The sequence below is a fragment of the Diadema antillarum genome, unplaced genomic scaffold (genome assembly GCF_040938485.1).
Source record: "Diadema antillarum isolate AM-2024a unplaced genomic scaffold, OU_Dant_1.0 seq00001522_RagTag, whole genome shotgun sequence".
Taxonomy (NCBI): Eukaryota; Metazoa; Echinodermata; class Echinoidea; order Diadematoida; family Diadematidae; genus Diadema; species Diadema antillarum.
In genome coordinates this window covers 294341-307066 of record NW_027272254.1, presented here as the reverse complement: position 1 = coordinate 307066, position 12726 = coordinate 294341, and the positions used below count along the sequence as shown (strand labels likewise).

Genomic DNA, 12726 nt, shown 5'->3' with positions numbered 1-12726 from the left:
TCGTTTTGTCTGATGAATTAATGTTTTGTTCTATGGTCATCCGAATTTGATAGGTCTTTTTAATATATGTTGACATAAAACATATGTTGATATAAAACGTTGATTTTAAATTGTACATTGTAAAAAAAAATATCTGCATTTCCAAGCCCCGGGCTTTTGCGTAATTTCTTCCTTTACCTCATATGTCTCTGTAAACATTTTGAATGTGATTTTATGAAATCAATAAATTGATTTGAATTGAACTTAATTGAATTGAATTGAATAGTTTGCGTAAATAAAATCACTATAAAATATGTATAATAACGTACAGATGATATCCCCCGATAATCGTAATAATAATGATAATTATAAACTTGGCTGACCAAGTCAGGTCTATAAAAGAGTAAATTTGATGTTTCTCAGAAGTCGAGCTGGAGGAAATAAAGAGACATAAGAGCAGAGAAAAAATAAACGTGACGATAAGACAACATTGGACGTGCAAATGATGGCGATCTTTTGCAGACTTAAATACGAATGTTAGATTTTGCAATTCACCTCCTTCTTTCTTGAAAGCATTTATGTGACGTTGCCTCTATATATCACGGTCAATGTTAAGGCCTAAAAAATACACGATTTAATTTGAATTAAATAGTCATTATCTATTTTCATATCGCCTGGCAAATTAGTGGAAGAACTACTAAAGAACACATAAAGTGTTTCGTTTAATACATTGAGAGACAAGTTGTTTCCTTAGATAAACAAAATGACGGATATCAAGACACATATCAATAACCAGTATCAAGAATATTAAGAGAAACTTCAGTAGCTGTGAGTATATAGTATTCTTCTCATTGACGATGGTGGCGCTGTGTGGGACACTCAAAGTCCACCCCACCCCACCTCATCACCCCAGTTTGCAGAGATATAAAGGCGGCAAATGCGTATAAGTACCTTCGTTCCACCAAGAAGCTCCATGGTTCCAGGTGTAACAGAGCAAACTGTTACAGGTGTGTAATGGATTGTGAGTGAATTGTCTCCCGAACATTTTGGCTGCTCCCCTGACACTGACGAGATGGCTTTTAATTTCCGCCAGGTCGTTTTCGGTGTCCTGCTAGCGCTGCTGGTTGAACGACTGGTCAGATTTACGTGAGTTGAGAACTTTAAGATTATACTCGTATTTTGTCTTAGCGTGATCTAGTTCATTATGGACGAAGCGACAGAGGGCCTTTGCACGGATATGCCTTCCGGCTTCGAGCATTTGCTATACTGTGAGAACCATGTTTGCTTTGCTCGCATCTGAATTGTTCTGTGCGGCTTTCTTTTTACAATAGACAGTCACGCTGGTATATTTCTGCGTGTTTGAGTCTTCTTTCTGTAGCAAAGGACCATAGATTGTAATGGACGAACGAGCTTATCGCTTTAACGTATATCAGCATGGATTGTTAACCGAAATACATGTATCTATTTTACTACACATTATCATACTCCGCTCATTCATATCTAGATAGTATGTCCATGTATAGTTTATAAATGTAGTTTGTTTGATGAGGAATCAAACAGCTATAAGAATGAAGTCTTGCTGGACGCGGTCAATCCACAAAAGACATAGTCTATGCGGTGTCCATCGTTTATTTTTCATCTTCGTACGAGGAGCATCGATAATGCTTGAAACTTTTTTTTTATCATCTAATTTGTTCCTTCTCCATATCATCCATCTCATACGGAAGACCAAATGAGAAGTAGCTTTCACCTACAGTATGTCTGTATTTCGACTCTTTTACGAAGTCAATTAATGCATAGAATTCTGTGGGGTTTTTTTTTTTCGATTTTGTTTCTTATTACGACGCCACCCGATGGGAAAGGATCGGATATTTCGTATGCACTCGCTTATACTGTCGGCTCAGCAAACGATGATCATAAGTTATGAGTCAGATGTTTTGGTATACTTGAACCTTGAACCTTGAACCTTGAAGTAGTAATCCCTTTCAGCAGTTCCTTGAAACTATCCCGGGATGGTAGAAGTGTCGTGCGTCAGTGAGAGGTGACATGGTGAACAGGATGATTTTAAATGTCACTAATGTACAATAAAAGTGACGGTGCATAGTGCTAGTAAAAAAAACATGCATCTTTTCTTAGAGCATGTGTGACCCAACAGGAGGCTGCATCACTCGGATGACTGGAAGAGCAGCCTCTCTGAATGTTAATGGGTTGGTAATTGTGACCACAGGTCCTGGCAGATGGTTCCAGGTTCTAACAGCTCGGGGAAAAAAGGAAAATTTAAACACATCTATGGTCGCGATTGGGATTATGTACTTGAGCTTATGATCATGCCTTCCTATGTAGGTAGCTGGGAAAATCACATGTGGTAAACGTAGAAGTTGACAGTAGTGTATCTTATGAAAGAGGGTGCACTGTGCAAGGAGGCGTCGTGTGTGGAGACTATCCCAACCAAGAGCCGAGACCAGCGTTGAGGAAGATGTTGAATACCTGTAGTCTCCATGTACAAACCGAGCAGCAGTTTTCTGCACCTGCTCAAGAGAGTTTACCATTGTAGCTGTGTGTGGGTTCCAGGCCTCTGATGCATATTCTAGTTGGGGCCGGACAAGTGCGGTATAGGCTCTGGCCTTTACTTCCTTCGTGCATGGGGATAATGTTCTGCGGAGAAGCCCTAATGTCTTGCTTGCTCTGTGTCTGATGTTCTGGCAATGTTTGTTCCAGCTCAAGTCATGAGTGATTGTCACTCCCAGGTACTTGTATTCCTGTGCCTTAGGTATATGGACATTGTGGAGATGATACTGGAAAACGGAGGGATTACGTTTCCGGGTGATAGATAGGACGGCACATTTCTTCACATTGAAGCTCATAAGCCAAGTTGAAGACCACGTGGATAATTGCAGGAGGTCTTGTTGTAGTATGTGATGGTCTGAGATTGCATTTATTTCTCTGTACATGACACAGTCATCAGCAAAGAGGCGGATATTAGACTGGATATTATCTTGTATGTCATTTATGAAGAGGAGAAAAAGAGTTGGTCCTAGTACTGAGCCTTGGGGCACTCCAGACGTGACATTCTTCCATGTGGACTTGGAACCATCAACAACCACAGCTTGCTGTCTGTTGGTGAGAAATGACATAATCCAGTTTAGTGTGTCCCCCGTTATGCCATAATAGCGAAGCTTGGTACACAGACGTTGATGGGGCACCCGATCGAAGGCCTTCTGGAAATCCAAGAAAACAGCATCAACCTGGCTGACCAAGTGTGAAGTCACGAAGACCTCCCCCCCCCCCCCATACCTCCACCTCTTTAATAAAAAGCAAAAGCAAAAACAAAAGCAGTCACTAGCTTTTAATTCGTTGCATAAAAGCGATTAATTTCTCTATTTTATCGACTATCGACAGATTCGTCTATGGATTCTTCTCCAGCATCTACACCCACTACCCAGGGACTTGCAGGATGCTCCCAGGCATTGGTAATCACGATCCTTGAACCCCATACTTGCAAGTTTCAATGACGAATCTCTCGAGTAATCTCTTTTCAAGTGTAGCTTCACAATTATGTTCACGTTAGCCTTAACAAACTGGAGTAAAATCATGACCTTTGAGAGAAAAAACTTAGTGAACTTTGAAAATTTTACATGCGACATCAGGAGCAACCTCATAATTGTATATAGGTAACTTTGAAGTAATAATGATGTAACCACCTCACACGTCTCCCAAAAACAAAGCAAAAAAAGCGGACCTAATTAAAGGTGGATCCCTCCTTTTATCGGGACCACTTTGTTTTTGGATAATCTCAGCCATTCTAAATACGATTTTCATTAAAAAAAAAATTAATTACCATTTTCTTAAAACTGTATGCCCTTAAATATTCTATTTAAGTGGTTTCTAATCTTCTCTTAAAAGTTTAAATCTGAATCCCCATCTCAAACGAAACCATACCATTCCTTTAAACTGTATTTTAACTCCTTTCCATATCCAAATGAAATAAGGAAGATACGAGAGTTGTTGATTTCTGAATTTTCATGAAATTTTGTTCAAGCGACGGAAACGATCTCAATGCTGTCTTCTTTTTTTTTTATCATCAACAGTTCATGGCTCTGAAGACATTGTTGTGACATCAACGGGTCTAGCATTCATATCTTCGGTAAATACCACACACATCACAACATTAACAAGGGTAGTTCCATAGTGACATCTGAAATCTCCATAAACTTAATACGCGGACCACCAGGTTCCCATATGGAACGGCAACGTCATATAATGATCCTTATACATTGTGTACTAACCTCTCTAAAAGGAGAATAGACGTTACTGAATGCGAAAGGAGTGAAGTCATGCTTCCTTTGTATGATTTATACTTAGCTCAGAAGTCCCCTTTTGTTTTCATTACAAATTGTCAGGCATCGCCATATCAGCTAGAAATATAACTATAATCTCTTCGCACTTTACGATAAAGCTGTTATTTTTTAACGAACTTTAAACAAATGTTTTTTTTTTTAACTCTTAGAAATAAAATCCTTTGCAAGAATTTGTCGAAGTTGCCATGAACTAAGGTTTATTCAACCTGACCATGCATTTGTGGTTTTAAGTTGGGGCTGATATTCATCTTTTTATGATGAAATTATGTCAATTATTGCAAAGGTGTGAACAATAACCCTTTCTTTTACCCAAGTCGATGTGTTCGTCATTTTGATATGAATGTCAGGAAACCATTTTACTCCCTCCTCTCTTCTATCACTCTCCCATACAGACAGACAGTCTGACACACACGCATATACATATCAACATATCTCACTCTATATATTCTCCTCTCTTTCTCTATGTCTTTCAAATTTATTCTTACTGTATCGTTTTATCTGTATTTGGTGAGTGGGATTTGGAAACGAGGTCAACAGTGCTCTTATCTTTCTGATGATAGTTATGTTCTTTATCTTTCCGTGACGAATATTACGATCTTTTGGTTTTTACGTCTTATCCGGGCTCATCATATAGGGAGTACTACAGATGCAGGAACAATCACCATCCATCGCTGGGAGAATCTTCTTGTTTGACTTCAGTCATCCTGATGAAGATCCCGAAGAGGTGACAGTAGAAGGAGGCGGTATCCATGACAACGGCTGGATTCCTGTCGGAATGGATGTCTGGGAGAGTGGGCCTAAAGGTATCTGATATAATATTTTCATGAAAGAGCAAAAACAATCAAGCAATGCATGAGGTCTATCTCCAAAGTAAAACGAAACATAGACCTACTTCAGACATGTTCACTGATCATTCTTTGTCCTTTATACGAGCAGAAAGCTGCAGCAGACGGGTCCAGAGGTTATCGGTGTGTTGAATCTAATTATGGAATCGTAATCATTACTCCAGCTTGTTTTTTTGCTCTCACCACACATACAGCCTAAGATTGGGATGACAAAGACTATATCTGTACTGGTAAATCCTCGCAGAGAGTCGTGAGTACAAAAAGCAAATCTCAGATTCAGACATGTCTATTTAACTCAGCAGGATTTGTCGTGTATAATTTTCGGATCAAACTCTGTTCTTCATTGTGCTATGGTTTTCTCAAAGAGAATCTCTTTGGGTAGTGTGCAACAACGACGCTTATAATTATGCGCACGCTAAAAGTGACTGCTTGTATGAGACAGAAGCCCCCAATAGTTTGCAAATCGTATAACAGACGAGGTCAAATTCCAGTGCAGTCAGCCCTTAGCTGATATTTCTAAGGGTGAATCAAAGTCGATGTTTTGTCTAGGCGTCTGTATCTGTGTATGGATATTATCCATGACCTGAGTGTGCTGGTCCCCTTTAGTATACTATACTGTCTAACCGCTGAAGAGGGTTGGAGTTCAAGTGGGTGTATAATGAATGTTTTCTCTAATATATCAGTTCTAGGGCCCTCTGGCAGAGCAGTGGAAACACTGAAGAGGCTGCCCTAGATAAATAAGACCTTATTGTAGTACATAATTATGTGCTGTAATGACCTGTAGTCAGTAGTAGTCTTCTGAAACAGCGATCTCGTCATCAAATTTAAACATTAAAATGGATTCAGATAAGAGTTTCTTCACTTTATCTCCTTCTACAAATTAAATTTGTCCGATTTTCCTCAATCTTTCACCGATGTGTTCTACTATAGGTTTTCCCGGCCAATTTCGCACTTTTGTCAGTCCATTTGATAAAAGGTTCATTCAATTTAGCGAAAATCCTCGTCACTGCACATTCTGTCATTCAAAATTGCAATTTGGTCGTTCAATTTAGCATTTCGATCAATGAAATTTGCACATGTGCCATTCGAATTCGTAAAACGAGCATTCAAATTGGCACGTGCTCTTCAGTCATTCAAATTCGCCAACACTGGCCGAAAGGGGTATTTCAGTCATTCAATTTCGCGAATGGGCAGTCAAATTCCTAACATGTTCATTCAAATTAACGTCATATTATTTTTTTTTTGAAAAGGTGATAAAGTTTAAACGCGTATTTCTATGTGACTTTTTGTTTTATCCACGGACTGTTAAGCGGTAAAAGTATCATATTTTTTACCATATATAACTCGAGTTAGTTGTTCTGTAACGCCCCTTTTCTTTCATACATGTCATTTTAGGCCTACATGTACCAATACTACAGATTTACTTCATCTTTTTACAGTCATGACAGCACAAGTTAGATACAGACGTATTTCTCAAGAAGACAGAAAAAGAATTATAGAAACATTTGATGATCATGACCTTGACTTCCTAGAACTGACCGTAACACTCGGAATAAAACACTCAACGGCCAGATAAGTTGTGGCCACATGATGCACTATATCTTCGGACTGGAAGAATCACTAAGCACATTGAAGAAAAAAAAAACTGTTGCCAAAATCTCTCAAATAAGTACGAAAATATGAAATGTAATGACGCCTGCAAAACAATAACTATGTTGACAAAAAAAATTAAGAAAGAACCAAAGCATAAACATGCGTGCTAAATTGACTGCAAAAGATGTTAAATTGGATGCCCAAAAATGAATTTGAATGAACGAGTGCGGCATGTCCGTGATCACGTGACTATATCATTCTAAATTGAATGAACGAATAACGAAATGGTGCTTGTTTTACGAATTTCAATTGAAAGAGTGTAAATTAGAATGAGGCTAAAGGTAATTTGAATGCTCCAAAATGAATTTGAATGGAGAGATCATAAAATTGAACTACCGAACATGTCATCTACGCTAAATTTTGCTAAATTGAATGCAGCAATTAGGAATTGGACTGACAAAAGTGCGAAGTTGGCCGGGAAAACCTATAGTATTGCTGCATTCACTCAATCCACATGTATATTTGGGCTTATTCCCCTTTAAGTGTTAGATTATTAATGTACTTTTATGTCTTTTCGACTACAAATTTCATCTTATACTTATAAAGTATAGCGATAAGAACCATAATGCACTTTGAAACATTTTGTCTCATTTTGTTATCATTAACATTGTGTTTGTTTGTTTTTTTTGTTCTTTCAGACAAGCCCACATTCACGTTGTATGTTGTGAATCGGAAAGAGGGTGATGTTGGCATTGAGGTATTTGACTTCATGAGGCGAGACAAAAAGCCAATCCTCAAGCATAAAAGAAAAATAACGCACCAGAATATTTGGAGGTGAGTGCATTTATCACGAGAGGGCATAATATTAGTCCAATACTTGCTCATGCAGTAGTGGGATCTACATGTAGCTTCATTTGTTTTTAAGTCATGTCGTCTGTAAGCGGACCATAATGGGGGGGGGGGGGCGTTTTCGGTGACAAAATTTAACGCACTTAACAAAAGAAAAGTTACAATGCATGTGGCGTCATAGTCACGTGATTGTCGGGACCATAGCTGTAAAGGTGTCCATGCATAACTCATGCGGTTTTTGCGTTATGGCTTTCAAAATGATATAGTAATAGTGTTTTCGTGTGTTTTTTTCTCTCCTTTTTGTTTAACTCTAGCTATTGCCTCTGTTTTTAAACTAATTGTATCAATTATAAATATTGAAGGCCTCTCTTTCTCTGTAGAGGAACGTGTAGAGTATTGAATCACAGATTCAATCAAATTATGGAGCGATATATTGGATGGAGAGTCTATCCATGTCCGTTGGTGGCGGCGGCATCTCAAATTCATACAAAAATTGACAATTTTGAGCATCTTCACCCGGCAAGGAAATTGTTTAAGAGCATTGCATATGAAGTGTTTGCTGTGAACATCAAATTTTGTTATCTCCTATATATGGGAATCCACCTTGATTATTGTTTCAGACCATTACAACATGCCTATATAATAATGTTAAGTGCACAGGGTTTGTTCCACGTATAAGAATGAACATTCCGTCACCATGTTCACATTCATCTGCTCTTCACCATGTTAAGGTCCTGTTTACCATTGCGAGCAGTGATTTAAAAATGTTAAATATATCACATCTGATACGTTATGTGTAGGTCAATCGAATCACGAAACATCCTACCATGTAAAGATTTCGCAATAAATCCTAAAATATAAGGAAATATCACTATTTTTCTTAGTAAATCATAACTGTAGACGGTTTAGTCTAGAAACATTTTTTATTATACATTTTGTTCACATTTTGTGTATTAAACAATTCAACATTAATCATCTTATTCAATTTTCTACATTTGTTATTTCTGTCCCTAACTCATATGTTAGGACTATTCTGAAGCACTAAAGCTGGGTTTTTGTTTCATGTGCAAATGGCAAATAATGCCTTTAACGTATTCAGATTGACACATTTAAGAATAGAGATATATACTTGCGATTTGAAAAGATCTGAAGCCGAATCACCATCATGGTATTTTTCGAGTACCTTTTCGAGTACCTTTGCCGACAATGAGTGCCTAATGCGTGAGATGAATATAATCATAATATTACTTCACACATGACATTGTGTCCGCAGGCCAAACGACCTTGTTCTTGTCGGCGAGGACCGGTTCTACGTCACAAACGACGGATACTTTCCTAAACCTGTGGACAATCTGGAGCTGATCCTAGGCCTGAAAGTTGGTAGCGTTGCATATTATGACGCCGGGGAGGCTCGAATCATGAAAACTGGAATTGGACTAGCCAACGGCATTAATGTGTCACGTGATAAGAAGTAAGTTGCGTGCAAAGAGCTTATAATACTATAATGAGCAGGTGGTGAGGAGAAAAATCTCTCTCTTTGGTTGTGTGCGTATTATTGCGACCCCTCTGCGTATCATGACGCCTCCATTGATTAATGTATGCAGGAAACAGGCGTGGATATAATGAAATCAAATTTGTTATCCCTTTTTGGAGCAATTAACAGAATTAATTACGCGAATATACTATTTCTCTTATTTTGGTTGTATTTCTGGCTATACCCTAACGTGCCAAAAGCACATCCTGTAAAAATAAATGAACTTTTTCTCTGTTCTTTTTATTTCCTGTCCTTACATTTACGTTTACACATCACTTTCACAGGTTGCTCTATGTTTCTGCCGCTACAGAGAGGAAAATCTACGTTTACAAATTTAATGCAGATGGGAGCTTCACCGAAGTCCAGGTTTGCTTTCTTCAATGAAGTATGGTGTCCAAAATATAGATATATTGAATGTGATGAAAGGAAAAATCCTCTTTATAATCATTTGCAAAATGACAGCACGAGGATACCATAATTTTGGTATTTCTGGCTATGTCTTAAAAAAGTTTTTAAAAAAGCACAAACAAACAGAGAAGACATATATGATCGATAATAATATACATCTAAAACTATGGGATCCTATTTATCAAAATGGAATTTAAAACAAAATAGTTCATGACGTTGTGTTTGTGCATGCGTGTTTTCATACATGCAACATATTTACACCACATTTTGCGTTTGTCATCCATTGTGGGGCATTTATTCTCTTTGTGCTGTTTTGTTTGTTGGTTTGTATTGTTCATATCGCGCCATGTGTCAGTGTTGCGACAAGCTGATACCCATTTCGAACTGTTTCCGATTGATTAATGTGGATCTCAGTTGTCATGAGGTTAATTCGGAATCAATTTTAGAATATGACCATGGTGACAAGCTACATAATAAGAAGGGTCATTGAATACGTGGTTCAACCGTCAATCACGTCAATTGTCATGCAATGATTTTTACTGATCCACACTCAGCCGTGCGTCCGGTAAAATCCGAATGCATGGCCATGCGTCCGGTAAAATCCAAACGCATGGCTCAAGTCTTGTCTAGTGTTGTTAGGTGTACCCGACGCATGATGGGGAAAATGGTTGTATTTCATAAATTTACAGGCCCATTTTATAACACAAATCATGCACAGGCCTACTTCGTGGATCAGTGAGAAATGGATGCTCTCGTTTAACTTTGGAACAGTCGAAAGCGAACTCGCTGCACTCGTGGGTTTGAGTTCCAAAGTTAAACTCGCGCATCCAATTCTTACCGATCCACTCTGTCCTGTGCATCATTTGTATACTGCCTTGTTAATTGATTTTACTTTCTACTCACTGTAAAAAGTTCCTAGCACGGAAAGGGCTAATCAACACCTCATTGTCAATTCTTGTATTCAATTTCTCGTGACGGACGAACAGGTGATCGCCCTTGCTACGATGCCAGACAATATCGACGTGGACAAGGATGACGGCTCGTTATGGGTCGGGTGTCATCCTTCTATCTATGCTGTCTTCAATAGAGCTGGCTTTGGACAGGTATCGAACAACAAATTTCTTTGAAACTGGGAACAAAAGCACGTAAAGATACTTTTCGGGAATTCATGTTTGAAAGTATTTCCCAGATGAATGAATGTCACAAAGACACCGAGAAATTCACCTAGCTGTTTTTTCTGCTCCCATATATATAGGATAGTGTAAAGGATATAATACATAATGACCAATTTATCTTAGTTGACCTTGTAGCTTCTCGCATGGCATTGTCCCCGCAATTTTTTTAAAACTTGTTCTATTTCTTAGACCTAGTGATCAGAAGAAGTGTTATTTCGTGAAGCTTGCACATCTTACTTGGCATCAATACTACTTTGGAATCATTATGGTTGTGATATTGGGATTATTTATTTATTCTTTTTTTTCATCTGGATCACAGGTTCTCAAGATCAACTTTGACAGCGCCCTCAACTACACCATCATAGAGGTTTTTGCAGACGACACGGGTATGATTCAAGGAAGCAGCATCGCCTGTCGCCATGGAGACGCTATCATAATTGGAACCGTCATAGCAAAAGCTGCATACTGCGAGTTACTTACCAATTAGATAGGTTTTCATTTTCTCATCGTGAAATTATTGTAGTCTTCTTTTTCTATTCTTAAAAAAAAATAGAAACATCTGCATTGGCCCCAGATATAATCTTAGATAGTACAATGACCTCACTAAATCAGCAAAGGGAAGATCACAAGGCAAGACATGATAAATTCGATAAACTTGAACTTGAATGTCAGGTTTGTAATAGGTTTTCATCTATCTTCACATGCCTTAGGTTCATCGTCACAATCACGATAACCAACTAAATTGTACTACCAGTGAAGACGTAAAGTAACGTGGCAAGTTAATGGAACGTGACAAATGGACCCGGAAGAGTTCCAGTGTTTCGACAAAAGTGCAAATAATAATATGTAGATATTTCATATAACGTATCAATATATTTACACATGTACTATATAAAACATTTGCAATCCTCCTGTATGTTTGTTTTTGTTTGTTTTGCATTGTTTTAGTTCAGTTTTTTTTTGTTCCGCATTGTCTGGTAAATTAATGTTTTGTTCTTTAGTCATTGAATTTGATAGTTTTTTTTTTTTTACATTTTCAATTAGAATTAGTTATGTTGATATAAAACGTTGATTTTTGTATTGTAAATGACATCTTCATTTCCAAGCCCCAGGCTTTTGTGTGATTTCTTTCTTTGACTCACACGTCTCTGTAAATATTTTGAATGTGCTTTGATGAAATAAATAAATTGAATTGAATTGAATTGAACTGAATTGAATTGAATAGTTTGCGTAAATAAAATCACTATTAATGTAAATTCATACACTGTATGTATAAATGATATCCACCGATAATTCGATTCAATTCAATGCAATTCAATTCAATCAATTCAATTCAATTCAATTCTATTTCATACTTCTCGTATACATCAATATTACATCAAAAGTAATAGCACAAGTTCTTGTACCTTGTTACTAATGTACAAAATAAACTAAAACAATATACAATGTGTATACATGGTATACACAGTAGTTATATTGATGAATGGTCGAAATCTCGCTTTGGGTTGTACCAAGAGAAATATGACGGGACCTACATGAAAACAAGCTTGTTTGGCTGTAAGCCCCGAGTAATCAGTGTTTGTCAACGAAAGAGAAACGGAGAACGGACAAAAGTTAACACCAGGTAATTGAAATATACCAAATAAGAGAAACGGGAAATGCTTATAAAAAAAAAAAAAAAAAACTATTTTGAAATTTGAACAGTAATTGTGACCGAACAATCATTTATTTTCAGAGTAGAACATTATTATGATTATAGAGCCCATTTTGGTGTACTCTAAACTGTTGCTACAATTAGAACTATTACACCATGCAGCAAAAAAGGAAAAAAAAGAGAGGCGACATGTACAGCTATTGAGTCAATGGTGCCTGCCGTCGAGCTCTGGATAGAAAGTGAGAGTAACAGTAATGATAATGATTTTTGTAAACTTGGCTGACCAAGTCAGGCCTGTAAGAGTAAATTCATGTTTCTCAGAAGTCGAGCT

The 12726-nt window shown here is 37.6% G+C and overlaps 1 protein-coding gene and 1 long non-coding RNA gene across 2 annotated transcripts; both read left to right on the top strand.

Annotated features, from left to right (window-relative positions):
* Positions 1 to 5408: 5408 nt before the first annotated feature.
* LOC139710339 (uncharacterized) lies at positions 5409 to 9054 on the top strand. Its single transcript, XR_011709449.1, has 3 exons — positions 5409 to 5432; positions 7474 to 7609; positions 8898 to 9054. It is a non-coding gene; the product is annotated as an uncharacterized lncRNA (long non-coding RNA).
* A 394-nt stretch (positions 9055 to 9448) lies between these two features.
* Positions 9449 to 11228, top strand: LOC139710338 (serum paraoxonase/arylesterase 2-like). Its single transcript, XM_071622261.1, has 3 exons — positions 9449 to 9524; positions 10553 to 10669; positions 11061 to 11228. The coding sequence occupies exons 2-3, from the start codon at positions 10571 to 10573 to the stop codon at positions 11226 to 11228; spliced, it is 267 nt and encodes an 88-aa protein (XP_071478362.1). The 5' UTR covers positions 9449 to 9524; positions 10553 to 10570.
* The last annotated feature ends 1498 nt before the right edge of the window (positions 11229 to 12726 follow it).